This window comes from Ursus arctos, unplaced genomic scaffold (assembly GCF_023065955.2).
Source record: "Ursus arctos isolate Adak ecotype North America unplaced genomic scaffold, UrsArc2.0 scaffold_31, whole genome shotgun sequence".
Classification (NCBI taxonomy): Eukaryota; Metazoa; Chordata; class Mammalia; order Carnivora; family Ursidae; genus Ursus; species Ursus arctos.
The window spans coordinates 28,984,209-29,001,989 of record NW_026622997.1 but is presented as its reverse complement, the minus strand read 5'-3'; the positions used below and the strand labels follow the sequence as shown (position 1 = coordinate 29,001,989).

At 55.6% G+C, this 17,781-nt stretch overlaps 1 protein-coding gene across 2 annotated transcripts in view; it reads right to left on the bottom strand.

Annotated features, from left to right (window-relative positions):
- The window catches only part of ITPR3 (inositol 1,4,5-trisphosphate receptor type 3), a 67,138-nt gene extending 64,388 nt beyond the window's left edge, over positions 1–2,750 (bottom strand). For both annotated transcript variants that reach the window (XM_026482674.4, XM_044378331.3), the window contains exon 1: positions 2,416–2,750. In XM_026482674.4, coding sequence (XP_026338459.1) covers positions 2,416–2,504 — 89 coding nt within the window. In that variant the 5' untranslated portion in view covers positions 2,505–2,750. The remainder of the gene's footprint in view (positions 1–2,415) is intronic.
- Between the last annotated feature and the right edge of the window lie 15,031 nt (positions 2,751–17,781).

The following is a 17,781-nucleotide window of genomic DNA, read 5'->3' as shown; positions in this document are numbered from 1 at the left end:
TCTCATTGACTCTAAGTTCCAAGAAGGTGGGACACACTGCTCCGTCCGTCGCCACCGAGTCCCCAGTGCCCCGTACACGGGCTGTGGACACGCTGAGCGGATGCATGGTGTAATTAATCAGTTAATCCTGGCAAATTGCCCAGCATTAGATGGCCCTACAGAGAAACCTCCAGCTAATCGTGAAACAGCACAATCCCAGAGAGGAATCTGGGCAAAGCCGGGCAAAGCACAGAGGAAGAAGGGTTAATTCTGCCAGGTTGTGAGAGGAGGAGCTGGATCTCTCAAAAGAGGTCACTTTGCACTAGGTCTTAGAGGGTGGGTCAGATTTACCCAGGTGGAGGCTGGCTGAAGGGCGGGGGCAACACAGGAGCAAAGGTAAGGAGACCGAGAGAGTGGGGTAGGTTCCGGGAATCAGAGTAGCGCCATGCACCTAGCGCTTCAGAGGCTGTGAAAGGGGAGGTGGGGGGGAAAAAAATAGAAAAGTTAGAAAAAAAAATTAAGTTAGGGTGCTATGAAGGCCAAGCCGGGAGGCGGGCATCCATTGCTGGAAAGTTGGGAGCTGTTGGAGGTGTTTGCACAGGGAAGAGGCACCCCGGAAAGAAGCCCTATTGGAGGTCACCAGGTCCTGCCCCAGGGTCAAAATGGACTGGAAGAAGCAGCTTCCGGGGGCAGGAAGGACCAAGGCAGGAGGAAGCTATGTTGGCAGGCGACAGACTCTTGTACGAGGATGAGGCCTGTGTGAAGGGCAGAAGAGATGCTTCTCCCGATGCTGACAGATCTCACAGGTACTTAAAAACCACCCACTCTGTGCTCAGCCCTGACGCAGGCACTAAGCAACAGAGAAGTCGATCATTTCGCAAAAGCCCCAGTGCTGTTCAGACACTAGGAGGGGGGCTTCCACCATCTGCCCCCATTTCCCCCACAGCCCCCACACTCTCTCCTGCTTCCCTCAGCATTGCCAGAGGAGTTCACTGTGTGCCTCTGATGTGCAGGCTAGCCCCGAGCACAGCCCTGGCCAGAGGAGCGGCCGGGGACCCCCACCACCCCGGTCAGTGCTCTGTGGGAGGCCGGCACAGATGCTGGCCCAGATGTGGTTCCACCCCCATCCTCTGGGGCAATGAGCAAGATCGGTCAAATCTGGTGGCTGGGGAGTCCACATCTGAACGGGGAGGGAATCACGAAGAGACAGTCACGAAGGATGCTGAGATAAGGAGAGCAGGTATGCTGGAGTTCCCAGTGAGAATCCCCTGCTGGCAAGCCAGCCCACCAACCCCCACAGGCCTGTTGCATTCGCTTTCCAACAGGGTTAGAGCCAAACTCCCAACAATCCTGGGAGACACGGAGGGAGCCAGGTGACTCCCACTTCCCAGGCTCAGGGTGAGGCCAGGCCAGGTCCAGAGTCAGACCTGGATTGAGGGTTCCAGGGCTGTCCTCCAAAGCCCCCAGACAGGAGGCACCTTGTGGCTGGCTGGTATCCTGATGAGGAGGGGGTGTGGTGGGGAGGATGAGACAACTTAAGTCCCCAGACTGAAAATGGGACAAAGGCAGCAGGCCCTGCCCTGGAGCCTGGCTGGAGAGGTGGAGAAACCACTCTACCCCAACCCCCAGCGACTCACCCAACTGCTGCTTTGAAGATAAACCTCTTCGCTCTGCCTAATTCCTTTCCTGCCCTACGCCTGCTTTAGGCCCAGCCCTCTCCGGGGACTTGAATAGATTTCCTGCTATCCAGACCCTGGGGGGTGACGGCCAGAATTAATTAATGTTTGTAAAGTGCTCGGGAGATCCTGGGACCGGGGACCGAGGGGCGCCAGATGAGCCGCGCAGGAAATTGACAGGGAGAGGCGGGGAGAGGGGCAGCCGGCCGGGACCTGGGACTCCTGGAAGGGGAGGGCTAGAGAAGGCACTCCTACTGAAGGGGGCAGGGCAGGAGAGAACTAGAAGGAAAAGGTAAGACCCTTCAAAGGTGCGACTGGACCAGACCGTAACTAGAGGACTCCGGGCTCCCGGCTGAGCCTGCCTTCCCCCACAGCTCCGCCCCACCCCCAGAGCCAGTCACGTCCAGGCCCGGATGCCTTCCCCCAACCCAGGCCCCAGCCACCCACCTGCCCCGCCCCGGGACCACCTGCAGAGGAAGTCTCGGCCTCTCCTCCGGGTCGGAAGAAAGGCAAGCGCGCGAGGGTGGAGGCTTCGCGGACGGGGCACCTCCCACCAACTCCCGCAGGGTCCCCGACTTCTACCTGGGCAAACATTTAACTTCCTTTCTCTAAAAGAAGGAGGCGAACCGCTACCTCGCTCTTTGAAGCTGGGGACTTCCAGGTTCTCTGTCCGGGGGCGGCGGCAGGACGCCCGCAAGTGGCACCAGGGCCCACGGCGCCCCCTCCCTGCCCGCGCCCCCCTCGAACTCGGCTCACTCACCCCAAAGTGCTGATGAAGCCATTGACAGAGCCCTCGGCGTACAGGGAGACGATGTCCCCGATGTGGAGAAAGCTGGACATCTCGCTCATGGCTGCGGCCCGCCGGGGACCCGGGGCGGTGGGGGCGCCAAGGCGCGCGCGGCCAGGCTCGGTGCAGAGGACGGAGATGACCGCGGAGGCCGGAGGGGCGCGCCCCCACCCGCGAGCAGGGCGTTCGGCGCGGCCGGGACGGGCTAGCGGCCACCCGAGCGGAAGGCGGCGCGGCGCGGCCCGGGAGCCGCTAGTGGCGTCCGGGTGAGGAGGTGCCCGCGTCTCGGCGCGCCCGCCGCCCGCCCGCCCGGCCCGGCCCGCGCGTACCTGCAGCGTAGAAGGAGCAGGAAGTCTGGGGCCGCCACACACACATGCAAATCCCGCCCGGGAGGCGGGGAAGCCACACCCCGGCCCCCCCGCACCCCGCCGCCTCCGGCCCGCCGGCACCCATGTGCGCCTGCCCGCCTCCCCGCGCCCTGCGCCCCTAGCGCGTCCGGGGCCAGGCCTCCCGGGCGCCAACGAGCCGCCTGCCCCGCGCGACTCCGAGGAGTCCTGGGGCTCCAGCGGGTCGCCCGCTTCGGAGTTACAGCTCCAGAGAGTTCCCAAACAGACTCGCGGAACCGCCATCCCTGGGAGGCCCAGCCGTAGTGGGGGCTCTCTGCCCTCGGGATTCCCCGGGCTATCTACTCCTCTGCCCTCGGGTCGGTGAGAGCCAGTGCGGGCGCGCGCGGAAGGGGGTCCAGCGCCCCCGCAGGCGCTACCTTGAGCCGCGCGCGGAGGACCCGGGAGCGTCCCAGCTGAGAGCCGTCTCGCACGGAGAGACGCGCTCATTCCTTCGCAGCGCAAATCGGGATTCATTTTTCTCAACGTGAAAAGCCCTTTCATTGCACAATAGAAAGCGCTTGGGCTTGGAGGGGAAATGAAGCAATGGGGTGGGTTTTGTTTTTTTCTCTCCGCATTCCTGTGTACAAAGAGATCCAACTTCCGAATCAGTTCAGCCGCTCCCTCTCCAGGAGTTGGCTCCAAAACTCTTGGCTCCTTCTATCTTTCTTTTTAAGGGGGGTGGGGAGGTGGCGAAAGAGAAAGCTACCTTGGCTAGTTAATAGCGCACCGAGTGCCAACAATGACAAGGCCGGTGCTGGCCCTCTGGGAGTGACCCGCTGCGGTGTCGCCGCCGAGCTCTGGAGCACGAAGTCCTGCCCTCAAACCCACGTCCCCAGCTCGCCTACTTTCTATTCTGTTCCCCGGGTGCTTGGGTGTTTGCTCCTTAGTCCTTTTATCTTAACTCCTGGGACAGAGTGCCCACGGCCACCCCCACTGGATCACATTTACTCTCTTCTGAAACCCCCACCCGGACTTCCTGGGAAGGGGGTGGGGGTGGGGGGGTTGTCCCCGGGAGAAAGGGAGGAGGGGACTGGATTGAAGCAGGAAGAAGAGAGACCCAGGGAGGGGTGGAGGCAGCTAGAGCAAGGAGACAGCTGCTGACCCAAGTGAATGAAGAGAGGAGTCCTGGGTGTATAGCTTTTTCACAGAGACCCCTAGAAGGTGGGAGGGGGGCCACCTCCAGGTTTGCTGAGCTCCGTGTTTTACAGTTTCTTACCAGGACCCACAGTAATAAATACATTTTACATCACAGCAGTCCACATGGTCATCTATATATAATTGAAACAATAGTTTCACAAAACAATACTTACCCTTATGACCTGCGACGCACTCTGATATTTTCTGTTCTATTTCTGTATTTTGTTTGGTTTTTCAATACTGGTTGTGACCCATTTAATTGTTTTTTTAAATGTACCAAACATTTAACTGCAGTTTGAAAAACCTCATTCTGATTTCTCTGCCAAAAAGAAATGACAAAAGCCCAGAGAAAGTGCGCACCAAACTTCAAGGTCACACTGTATATTATTCGTGGCAGCTGGAGCCAGAAGCCCAGCCGCTGACTGGCAGCCCAGTACTCTCTCCAGTACTCCCACACTGCCCTGGAGCTGGCGCTGTCCATCCCTGGAGCCCTGTGGAAACAGCTACTCTTGCTCCCAGAAGTCAGGTCCCCGTGGATAGAAGGGAGACATCTGCATCCATTCCATAAGCATTTATTGAGGACCTACTATGTGCCGGGCCTCTGCTGAGCACCAGGCTCTGATGGAGCAGAGCCCCAGCCCAGTTGCCCTCCCCACTCCCCACACAGCAAGGATGGAGAGGAATGTGCTGGAAGCACCCTCTCCAGTGGCCACACTCGGAACATGCGCCTTGCTTGCCCCAACCACATCCAAGAATCCATGTCTTCCCACTCCTGAGAGTCAGATAGGTGGTTCCATAAATTAGCTAAGGTCTCACAGCCAGGAAGTGGAGGTCAGGCCTCTCTCCCCCAGAAGCACATGCCACTGTTTCTCCCTCCACACCCAGCCCAGGAGTACTCTGGACCTCTGTGCCTCCACCAACCAGGAGGACTGGGGGGAAGAGGGAAGACAGCACAACTCTTATCCAACGGAGGAGGGATGCCACTGCCAGCCTCCTGCCACACACACTGCTTCTAGGTATTCTTCTGGAACATGGCGTCCATGCTGTGTTCCCAGAGGATCCATCCCGGGGCTCTAGGGCCCTGTCACCTGCTTCTGTCAAATCAACTCTACTATAAGCTCTTTTATTTTTTCTAATTTAAAAAAATTTTTTTTCAGATTTTATTTATTTATGAGAGAGAGCATGAGCAGGGAGAGGGGCAGAGGCAGAGGGAGAAGCAGATCCCCGCTGAGCAGGGAACCCCACGCGGGGCTCCATCCCAGGACCCTGAGCTGAAGGCAGACGCCCAACCGACTGAGCCACCCAGGCGCCCTGTAAGCTCTTTTAGATTCTGGGTTCGGAGTTAGAGTTTGTTTAAAGAAAGGTTCAGATGCTACAACTATAATGAGTTCACCCCGCTGTCCCCCTGCTAGAAATCCTCCTGAATGTCCTCATCACTGACAGAATCCAGTCTACACATCTTAGCTCAGCACACCAGACCCTCTCTCCACCTCCCTGCCCCTGCACCCCGGGCAGACACAAAGGTTGTTCTTCAAGGAAGAACCGTCCTGCAGACTGCTCAAGAGCACAGTCTCTGACTCACAGGCCTGGGTTCGAGTCCCAGACTCTGTTTCCATCTGTTAAATAGGGAAGGTGTGGTGCCAGCATGGGAGGGAAGCGAATAAGGCCATCAGCAAGGCGTCCCCAGTTAGGAAGGACTAGGTGTGCATTCTCATTACCCAGGACCTCATCCACTCCTACCTCTGCACCTGCTCATGGGCTTCCCTCCGTAGTTCCCCTCTTTCTTCTCACAGTCAGAAGAAAGTCTCCTTCCCTGATGTTCTGGAACATCAGTCCCCTAAGTATTATTATGGAATATTTTAAGAAATAATAAAATTAAATAAAATAATATATTAAAAATATAGTGAGGGCCTGGTACCTTTCCTTCAGCTTTGTCAAATGTTAATATTTTGCAAAATTTGGTTCCAATATATTTTTTTAAGAACTGAACCTTAAGGGGCACCTGGGTGGCTCAGTCAGCCTTGGGCTCAGGTCGTGATCTCAGGGCCCTGGGATGATGCCACGTTGCTCAGCTGGGAGTCTGCTTCTTCGGCTCCCTCTGCCCCTCCCCCTCTCCCTCTGCACAGCCCCCAGCCGTGCTCTCGCACTCAATCTCTCTCAAATAAATAATCTTAAAAAAAAAAAAGGACCGAACGTTGAAACTTGAGTTGAAGTTCTTTATGCTACCCCCCCACTCCGTTCCCCTCCAACTCCCTCCAGAGATAACGCTATTCTGCTGTAGGCATCATTTTGTGCAGTTTTCATGTTTATGCCACATAGGGATGTATTCACAAATAACATGGGTGTATCATACCCGTAATCATAATATGCCACCATTCTGCAGGGCTTTCCCTTCTGGACGGCTTTAGATGGTCTCACCCTGGGTGTACCCTTTCATACGTGCGGCAGTGGCGTGACAATGTGATAGTCCACTTCCCAACCATGTCACAATTTCTTTACCCATTTTGTTGGTAATCACGAAAGCCCCATTTCAGTTTTTGCTATGACAACAATGTTGCAGTAAGCCTTCTTGTCTCCTGTGCACACACGTGGGAGCATTGTTCAGACTTCGGCTGGAGACCTATCAATGGGTCAAATCAATTTAGCAGGTGAAGGTCAGCATTTTTAAAACTCAAAACTGATTCGAAAATAACGTGCATCACACGTGGTCAGGGTAATTAGCAGGGTGAGAGTTGCATCAGTCATGAACGTGCGGTGTATGCTTATTGAGGATACTATCAAAATTTTTTAAAAACTCTACTTTAGAGTGAGAACTTAGAAAGTGGAATTGTTGGGGGACGCCTGGGTGGCTCCGATGGTTAAGCGTCTGCCTTCAGCTCAGGTCATGATCCCAGGGGTCATGATCCCAGGGTCCTGGGATCAAGCCCCACGTGGGGCTCCTGGCTCAGCAGGGAGCCGGCTTTCTCCGTCTCCCTCTGCCTCTCCCCCTGCTCATGCTTGCTCTCTCTGTATCTCTCTGTCTCAAATGAATAAATTTTTTAAAAAAATTAAAATAAAAAAGAATGGTTTAATTTTTTTAAAAAGTGGAATTTTTGGATCACAGGGAAGGTCCTTCCTAGAATTGCCAAATTACTCTCCATAGTGGCTCTTCTTCCTCACCCTCTCACCAGACCCGAGGAGTGTGCCCACTGAACCACACCCTCACCAACACTTGGCATTGTCAGACTCTTTAATGTGGAATTTATAATTCCCCCACTCCGACCAAGGCACATATCACGGGCTGTCTGGAACTGGAATGATCTTTCTCCTTTCTGGCTTCCCCGAGGCGACTGTGAGCTCTTCGCTGGAGCAGGCTGTGTCCCTTTCACTTTGTGTCTCCAGGCCAGCTCGGGCTCACAGTGAGTGCTTAACAAGTCCGTGTGGATAGTTTTTAAGTAATCTCTACACTCAGTGTGGGGCTCGAACTCATGACCCCGAGATCAAGAGTCACGTGCTCTGCCAACTGAGCCACCCAGGCGCCCCAAGTCTGTGTAGATTTGAACTGTCAAGGAGAAAAAGGGTGGCAAAAGTGTATAAATTATATCAAGAGATAAAAGGATACTGTGGGAGCCCCAGCTCAGGGTGCAGGTGCCTGGGTCCCCTAGGTGGAGGGTAGGGAGCTTCCAGGGGTGCTGCTCTAAGCAGTTGAAAAGGAGAAGCAGTGGGCCCCACCCGTCCTGAGTGGCTCCAGCAGGATGCTCTTAAGCTGGGGCCAAGTTCAGACACAGGAAGGAGGTCACCACCAGCCCCAGGGCAAATGGGTACCTGGTCCAGGCCCCAACGTCAATGGCTGGGTGTCTCGCTGCACCCACCTCCCATGGGAGCCTCTCCTACAGGGAAAACAGAAGGGACGGGAAGCTCTGGTCAGAAATCCCAAACTCAGGATTCACAGGGAGCCAGTGATTGCGGGGGCCTCTGGGAGGGGGAGGGGAGGGGATAGGGGCTACATTGGAGGGAAATTACCTTGTGCCGTCTCTTTTCTTAACTTTTGAATTTTGGACTATGTGAATATACAGCCTATAACTCAAAATAAATAAAAATAAAGATGTTCAAATCATCAACCCCCAAGTTCCAAGAGCCAGCAGGACTTCCAGGAAACCTACCTCCACTCTCTGTCGGACCTGGGCCTGAAGAGGTGAGAAAAGAAAGGGCGGTGGTGCTCAGACCCTCTCCCTGGACTCAGAGGGAACACTCGGGGGTTGTGGGGGCAAGAAGACAATTGGACATAGGAGGGGCTACCAGCTGTGAATCCTAGGCCTCCTTCACCAGTATGCCCCCACCCACACCTCAGCTGCCTCCTGGAGACTCATTCCCAGTTCTGCTGTGTGACTTTGCACAGAGTACAGACCTCTCTGGGCCTCAGGTTACTTCTTGTAAACAGAGTTCACATCCCCTTCCCAGATTTCACTCTTGGCTCTGACTGTTCTTTAACCTTTTTCTGGCCCTCCATGACTGCAGTTGGGAGGGGTAGGAATGCCACCCCCCATGCTAGCTGTGCCATCTTGTGGTTTGAAGCAAATAACAGGTACTTCTGAAGGGCTTCCTCAGCCCCTCACTCCGGATAGGGTAGCAGGGCCAGGAGGGGCGGAGTCGGGCCAGAAGGGCTGACTCAGTGCAGCAACCACCCAGCCTGGTCACCCGCCGTGGGTGGGGTGCCAGCCCAGGCCCTCTGGGATTCCCAGAGAATTCCTTCCCCATGCCATAAGCTGCCCTGGGCGGCCACCCCAGCCCACAGTAACCACTTAGCCACCACCAGCGCTACCGCCTCAGGAGCCTTCACTCACACTTGCACTCTCCCTCACACACACCAATACTCACCTCACACACACACACTCACACACTCTCCCTCACACACTCACACCAACACTCTCGTCACATACTCGCACATGCCACAGTTACACTCTCCCTCACAAACTCACACTCTCCCTCACACACCCACACCTACTGTCTTCCTCATATACTCGTGTACTCTCCCTCACATATGCTCTCTTACACACTCTTTGTTTTTTTTTAAAGATTTTTATTTATTTATTCGACAGAGATAGAGGCAGCCAGCGAGAGAGGGAACACAAGCAGGGGGAATGTGAGAGGAAGAAGCAGGCTCATAGCGGAGGAGCCTGATGTGGGACTCGATCCCATAACGCTGGGATCACGCCCTGAGCCGAAGGCAGACGCTCAACCTCTGTGCCACCCAGGCGCCCCTCTCTTACACACTCTTATACACTCTCCCTCACACACTGTCTCACACACTCACTCTCTCACACACACTCACACCAACTCTCTCCTACACATTCACATTCTCTCCCTCACACTCTCACACACTCACACGAACCCTGTCACACACTCTCCCTCACACACGCACACACTCTCCCTCATACATTCACACTCTAACTCCCACACTCTCATCCACACCCTCACACACACTCACCCTCTCAGGAAGCCTGAAAGGAAACAATACTTGTTCTGTTTGCCTTCACCCCACCCCCACGCCCCAGTCATCGATGCCATATTTACTTATTTCAGACATGGCTGACCACCTTCACATGCAAGGGACCAAAGAGGAAACGGACGGTAAGAATGTGGCCAGCTAACTTTAACATGTGCTCCTGGGCTGGTGAAGAGAGAAAAGAATCTTCTGGGACTTCCTCTGATCACAGAAGGAAGCATGATTCCTTCTCATTTTGACCTCTTGAGAAACATCCTGGTTCTGGAGTCCTGAAACAGGGGGGTCTACCCAGGTCTTCCCTCCTCCTGTGCCCTGAGGTGTGCGGGCAGGTAAGGTGTGACCCCTCCCCAGGCACCTCCACAAGCAGAAATGAAAAGCAGAAGTTCTGGAGCAGGACCACTGGAGTCCTGACTCTGACCACTTGTCTGCTGTACGGAGAAGCTGCACAGCCCCTCTGGCCCTCCATGTTCTTGTGTGTAAAATAAGGATCGAGCACTGTATTAGCAAGATCCCAGCAGGAAACTGCCAACACGTCCCCAACGAGGGACTGAAGAGAGGTTAACAAGTGGGTCCACCCACAGAGGTGTGGCAGGGTCAAGGGCCCGGAGAAGGGATGGTACAGCACCCTGGAGCTAACAACTGTGGAGAGCTGTTACCGCTCCAAGCCTGAAAAGTGGCCCATGAAACAAACCCCTGGACCTCTCTCTTCTCCTGCCCTCCAGTCTTACCAGCGCCTCTCATTGCTCAGAGGGCAAGGGAGCCAAGTACTTCAGGCCACAGAGGTCAGCTTCCCAGGGCCGCCCAGAGCAAGTGCAGAAGAATAGACAGTGGACCTGGAGGGGTGAGTGGAGAATGTCTAGCATAAGGAAGTACTTTGTAAAGCCCTTAGTTCAGTCAGCAAATATTCTCTGCAATTGTCTTTATTTGCATAGTCCTGAGGGGTCTGAATAAAGAGAAGTGCTTGTGGATCGAAAGAAATGACAATCTAATGGTGGATTTTGTTTTGTGGGATGACCAAGGAGGGAACATTGATAAGGCAGAAGATTTTATCAAGCTCTCCACAAATCATGCCTGAGTCCCCTCCCCCACTGAACAATCAGTTGTTGAGTGCCCATTACACCCACTGGCCAGGAGAAGTAAGTACAGGAGTCTGGACTGAGCTGCAAAACCCCCTGAATTCTGAGTCGGAGTCAGGAATGATGGAGGTCACAGTGGAGGCTGATTACAGTTCCCAGTCACTCTCTGAGGTCACCCCATCCTTCTATCCAAGTCAGCATGTTGGAGCCCCCAAGAAGGGGGCAGGTCTCTGGCAATTCTGCCTCTTTCCAGATTTGGGGAAAGGGCCCTGCACCATGAGGGGAAGCTGCCCAGGCCTCTGCCCTTCACCTGCCAACAAGAGAGGACGGTGAGAAGGAGAGGGGACATCATCCCAGTGATCCTCTTGGGAAAGGGGACCAGCATGGAAAATCTCCCTGGGGCCAGGGCCAGGCAGGAGCAGCCTTTGTCTGGCAGGAGACCAAGACGATGACGTCAAGTCCACCTGGGCTGGGTCCTGGCCTCCAGCCATGCCCCACGCCCACCTTGGCAGGACTGAGGCCCTGTGAGCCGGCCCTTGCCTGGGCTGCCTGGCCAAAGCTGGGAATGGCTGAAATATAGGGGTTCACCCACCAAACAGGGCTGGCTCCTATGCCAGCTTTGCCAGCCTCTGTTTCTGGATCATTCAGAAAGCAGAGGTCCAGCAGCAAGGGGTGTGCCATGCCCTTCGGAGGGGGCAGGGAAGGGTCATGGCTGAGGCGCTCTGGAGAGGAGAGGGAGAGAAAGGCCTGCTGTTTGCCCAGGAGCTGACAGACACTAGGGCCCTTGTCCTGGGGCAGCGGGGGAGGCTGCTGGCCAGATGGAGAGTAGCGGGGGGAGAGGAGGGACTCCCGGGCTGAGCAATCAGCCTCTTCCTCCCACACCCCCACCGAGCTCCTGGGACTCTCTTCCTCTCCAGCCCAAGATGAAGAGAGGAGGGTTCCTGAGGCCTGGTGAAGCCTAGCCCCCAGTCCCACCCCGACATCACAAGCTCTGGAGGCAGTCCCAGGGTGCTCAGAAACACCCCAAGTTGTTGAGCAAGGTGCTGCCTTCCTGAGGCCCCAGTGCCGTAAAACCCTCTGGGTCTGGGCTGTCAAAGCTGGACAGGCTTTTCTCTGGAAGGGGCCCTCCTGGTAGGCATGAACAAACCCAGCCTCAGACCATCAAGGCAGTCTGGGGAGGAGGCCTGCGTTCAGCCAGTTGACAGATACCTATTGAGTCTGTGCTGTGTGCTGGCCACTCTGCAGGGGCAGCAGGATGAGAGCTCCCCGAGGGCCTCAGCCCCCCAGTCTCCAGGGCACCCAGCTCCTGCCCAGCCCCTGACCCAGAGCAGACCTACATGGGTTGGGCCAAGCTGGACCTTAGCAGCTCCCTCTTTGGTCGGCACTGCTGTCATTCTCTGCCCTCTTTCTGAACTTAGCCACACCCAGGAGCAGCCCGAGACATCAGCCAGCCCTCAGTATTGTCCGGGGGTTTCCTGGGGGAACTAAGAGGAAGGCTCTCCAAGCACTTGGAGCAGGAGCCTGGAGGGGGAAAGGATTCATGACAGACCACTGCCAACACCTGTTGCCCACCCCTAGGTGGTGCTATGGCTGCATTAGTGCACTCAGGCGGCCTCATCCCCGTCCCATTTTACGGAGGAGAAAACTGAGGCTTGCACAGTGGAGGGGACTTGAAGGCAATCAAACGGCTAACGGATCGTTCCCACGCTACCGATGGAGTGGAAACAGCTATCTAACACGTTGGTGAAGGTTGTACAGCTAGTACGCTGTCCCCAATGTCGTGGATAAGGAAAGCTCCGGGAGGTGAAGGGACTTGTTCAGTGCCACACAGCTAATAAGTGACAGAGCTGGGACCCCGGCTCAGTCCTGCCTGACCCCCAGAGCCTGCCGGCTTAATCCTCCCTCTGCAGAAGAGTCGCAGACAGGAAATCTGGGAGGAGAATGTGCTCACCCACGAGAGCTCACCAGAGGGCAGTTCCTTTGCCTTCCCAGACCCTGCCTAGAACTCCTCGTCAGGGGTGGCCAGGAAGAGCTTCTCGCCATCGGGACAGGGCCTGCGCCTCCAGCCTCCATCTAGAGCTTTCCTCTGACTTCAACTGCAGTGGGCCTCCACGCCCAGGATGGGTGCTCTCTGGGTACCACCGTCTGTGGGCCACATGCAGGCTGCACCTGCCCCGATTCCTGCAGACTCCAGCGCCAACCACCATGATTCATTAGCTCTGCCTTGGTCCCTACGGACAAAATGCACATCAGCAGGGAAAGAAGTTAGACAGCAGGGAGGACTTCCAGGTTGTCGGGGATGGAAGATGCAGGATAGGATGACAGAGGTTTGACGTTCTTTAAGAGAGGAATATGCTAGACTGCCCGGGTAAAAACCCAAATTCAGGGGTTCCAAACTAATTAGCTTCCTTCAGCTTCTCCAGCTCCCTCCCCTCGGGGCCTGAGTGCTGGGAGTGGGAGCTGGAAGGCTGCCTCCAGAACCTGTTCAGACCTCCAACCAGGACACACCCGGCTGCTTACCCTGTTCCCATTCAGAGCCAAGAAGAATGAGCATTTCCTGAACCTTTCTACAGTCCTTCCCTGTCTCTATCAACGCACTGAATCTTCAAACAGCCCCCGGCAGGGGCACAGCTATTCTGTCCACCTGAAAGGTGAGGAAACCAAGACCCAAGGCCTTTGCCAGGATTCTCCATCTTCCCAATGTCTGTTCATCCCTTGGGGCTCAGCTTCAGGGTCCCCTCCGCCCCAGCAGGTCACACCGAGGACCTCTGCTCCCTGCGGGGCAGTCAGTGCACAGGGACCACCACCAGGCTCTCCAAGGCAACCTGCCACTTCCTAGCTCTTCACCTTGAATAAACAACTTCCCTAAACCTCACTTCCCTTATCTGTCAGATGGGGATAATGAACTACCAACCATAGGGGATGGTGCTGAGTAGTCAACGAAACGACGGACATCTCCGATGCACCCTCCCCACACCAGTCAGTAGTTCCAGCACTGACTCACGTCCAAGGCCCCAGCTTCCTGCAGCTCTGAGCTCTGGCGACAGGCTCTCCTACCTCCATCCAGCTCCAGCCTTGTTTGGCCAACAGACGGGGGTCAGGAGGCTGGGCCTCAGAGACATGGAGGGCCACGGGCTGAGGGTGGGGCCTAGCTGAGGACCAACACAGGCACAGAGGTGGGTACCAGGGACCCCCGGGCCCCGGCTATAGATGGACGAGGGTGGAGGTGCCACCCAGCAGGTCTCTGTAGGGGCTTGGCTGGTCACTGCCCTCAGGGTAACCCATGCAGTTCCTATTTACCCCCTGGGGCCAGAGGGAGGGTGGGTATCCTGTCCCAGCTTCCCCACTGCGTTCCAAGAGCCCAGGGAACCACTTCCTGGCTTTGGGTCTAGTGGAGGAGGGGTTCAGTCTGGGAGACAAGGTGGGAAGGGGACCAAGGGAAAGATCAGCAACAGTTTGGGGGTAATGTTTGGATTACTGCTGCTGCATAACAAATTATCCAAAACTTAGGGGTGTGAAACGACCACCATTTTATTTTGCTCAGAGCTTTAGAAGTCAGGAATTTGGGAAAGGCCTGCTAGGCAGCTCTCACCTGGGGTCTTATACAAATGCTATTAGATGTCTCCTGGGGCTGAAGGCATCTGAAAGGCTTGATGGGCTGGATGCCCAAGACATCTCCCTCCCATGGCGGGGAGCTCAGCTGAGGCTGTTGCGTGAGACCACTTCCATGGGGCCTCTCCAGCTGGGCAATCTTAGGGTGGTCTGACTTCTCACGTAGGGGCTGGCTTATCCCAGAGCAACTGTCCTAAGAAAAGCAAGAGGAAGCTATGGGCCTGTTATAACTTAGCTTCCATAGTCCCATAGCATCATTTCCAGTGTATTTTACTGGTGGAAGCAGCCACAGCCCTCCCAGATTCAAGGGAAGAAGGACGTAGATCCCACCCCCTCCCTGGAAAGAGTGCCAAAGGATATTGGGACCATGTTTTTAAACCACCTCAGGTAACATCATAGAACAGATCCCTCCCCATGCTAACTGGGACCTCACAGGTTATGGGCCCGAGGGATACCAAGAGACCAGCATCCATCCTACAGATTTGAAGACAGGGGCCCCGAGAGGACAGAGCTTGGCTCTCAGCACCTGCGTCGGCCCCATGCTGCCTGTTCATGACAGTGAACGCCGAGGAGTCCTCAGGCGCTGAGGCCCAGGGCTGGCAGCGACTTGGAGAGGTATGTGGGGGGCTGCCTATGCCCAAGGGGTATCTAAGTGTGTGCGTGCGCGTGTACAAGCACTGGCGTGTGTGGATGTACAGGGGAGGTTACTGCACTCACTAGAAGATCCTGTGCCCCGTTACCAAACTCCGCTCTTGTAGGACACAGATTTTGCAGCGCAGTGGGAAAGTTGAGGCAGGGCCATGGGGACGATAGGGCTTCAGGAGGAAGGGGCTGAGTCAAGAGTGTGTGCCGAGCCAGAAAAAGGCCTATGTGGGTTGAAGGGGCTAGGATCCTGGGCCTGGGGTCTTGGGGTTCAGGGCCCCCAAGAAGCAACATCATTAGAATTAGCAGCAGCCAATCATCAGAAATTGTTGTTTCCTGGCAGCACAGGGAAACACCTGCGGGGGGTGGGGGTGGAGACTTGAGGGGTCAGGGAGGCCTGGAGAAACACAAGGTCCTCAGTCCCCGCCCTAAGGCCAAGAGGTGAGACACCTCTTCAGTACCCCACCTGTCCCCGCCGGCCCTGAAGCTGCTGTAGCCCAACGGCATAGCACAGTGGCCAGGGCAAAGCAGCTGAGGCAGGCCAGCGTCCCAGTGCGCGGCAGCCTTCACCCCCAGGGGCAGGGACTCGTCCAGCCACATTCCGGACAGCTCTCAGTAGAGCTTTGTGGAATGAATGAAGAGTGGCTGCAAGCTGGAGTGGGTGGTGGGCTGGAGTTGGCCCTGGCCCTTGCCCCTTGTCCCTTGCCCCTCTGTTCGGCCTCCAGGCAGGGTGGCTACTGCCGCGGCCCCATGCCCACTCCAGAGGCCCACCCAGGCCCTCGGGCACTTCCTGAGCAGCAGGACATGTCCTGGCCTGCGTGCCCCTGGAAGGAGGCAGCTTATCAGAGGGGAAAGGACACTTTGTTCAGGCCTGGCCATCTGCCTGGGCTGGGGGTGCCCTGCTCAGGGCCTGGCAGGCAGAGCTGGCCACTGCATGCAGGAAGATCCCAGTGAGCAGATTGGGATGAAGGCCCGAGAAGGGCAGATGAGCAAGTCTCTGTGCCCTGGGCCATGCCAGGACCTCGGGTTGGGCCCCTCTCAGAGGTCCACTCAGGCCCTCCCTTCCCCTCCACCATTCTACCGTCTCTCCATTCATTTCCTACTTCTCTGACTCCTGATAAGGTTTTTCGCTCACTCACTCCATTCATTCATTAAAGCAATATTTAAGGAACACTTGGAATGTGCTATATAAGTATCTAGGCCCTGGGGACACAGCAGCAAGCAAAGCAGGCAAGTGTGCCTGCCCTCATAAAGCTTACGTTCCACTTCAGAGACAATAAGCACAGGAAAAAATGAAATAGTGGGTGCCTGGGTGGCTCAGTCGGTTACGGTTACGCGTCTGCCTTCACCTCAGGTCATGATCCCGGGGTGCTGGGATCAAATCCCTCATCTGCTGCCCTGCTCAGCGGGGAGTCTGCTCCTCCCTCTCCCTCTGCCCCTTCCCGGATTATGCTCTCGGCTTGTGCTCTCGTGCTCACTCTCTCTCAAATAAATAAATAAAATCTTTTTTTTTAAGGTTTTATTTATTTATTTGACAGAGAGAGAGAGACAGCCAGCTAGAGAGGGAACACAAGCAGGGGGAGTGCGAGAGGAAGAAGCAGGCTCCCAGCGGAGCAGTGAGCCTGATGTGGGGCTCGATCCCAGGACCCTGGGATCACGTCCTGAGCCAAAGGCAGACGCTTAACGACTGAGCCACCCAGGCGCCCCAATAAATAAAATCTTTAAAAAAAAAATGAAACAGGTGCTATGTTAGATGATGAAAGTGCTCTGAAGAAAATAAAGCAGGACAGGAGCACAGGGACAGAGCCAGTAGTAGGGGACGAAGGGGAATAGATGCCTTTTTCCCCCCCAACATATACAGTGGTTAAGAAACACCCCCTGAGAAGGTGACAGCTAAGCAAAGACCTCAAGGAGGTAAGGAAGTGAATCACATAAATTCCTAGATGAAGAGCCTCCAAGGCAGAGGGAACAGCGACTACAAAGGCCCTGAGGCAGGAGTGGAGGGAGTGTGTGCAAGAAACAGCAAAGAGGCTAGTGAGGCCAAGCACACAGAGCAAGAGGAGGGCAGGAGATGGGGTCAAAGATGGAGAGGCAGCTGGATAAGAAGGGGCCCTGTCAGTCCTTGGAAGGACTCGGGCTCACACTTAGGTGATGGGGAGCCAGTGCAGGGCTCCGAACAGAGGATTTATGCTTTAAAATAACAGTAGCTCATGTTACATAGCATTTAATATGTATCAACCACTTTTCTAACCCCCAAACATGTATTAAACCATTTAATCCTCCTAGTAACCTTTATTAAAGATGATGAAATTGAGCTAGAGACGTCTCTACACATTAGCTGTTAGTAGCAACCTCCCCTAACTCCAAAAATGTCTGCAGACATTGCCAAATGGCTCCTGGCAGACAGAATAGCCCCGAGTTGAGAACGGCTACCCAAGTGTCCTCCTGTCTACTCCATCTGCCACTGTCCCAGCTTGGGCCCATAACCCTCTCACTATGACAGTTGTGACAGCCTCCTAATTGGCCAATCAGCCCCCTGTCCTATCCACTCCACCCTCCATGGTATACCTCTCCATGCCACTCTCCTAGGTTTTAGCCCTCTATGGCTCCCAGGGCCCTGGGAATAAACACCAAGCCATTTAGGTTGGTCAGAGTGGTCCTATACAATCTGGCTCCTGCCGGTCTCTCCGGCAATATCTTTGGGCCCCCTCCTCCCACCTACACTCCCCTCCGTCTAGCAGCGGGTGTTAAGCCTACTGTGTGCCAGCCACAGCCGACAGGGAGACAAAGCCCCCCAGGGCGTGTCCTCAGGGTGTATCTGTCCAGGGTAGGGGAGAGCAGCTGAACTCGCAGATCCTGTTCTTCTGAAGCCGGGGAGACGCCAGCGCTCCAGGAGGATAGGGGCTGGAGCTGAGCTGGAATGGATGGGCGGCGGGGGAGAGAAGAGGAGGGGAGGAGGGGGGAGGGGGAGGGGGGAGGGGGAGAGGGCGGGGCACGGAAG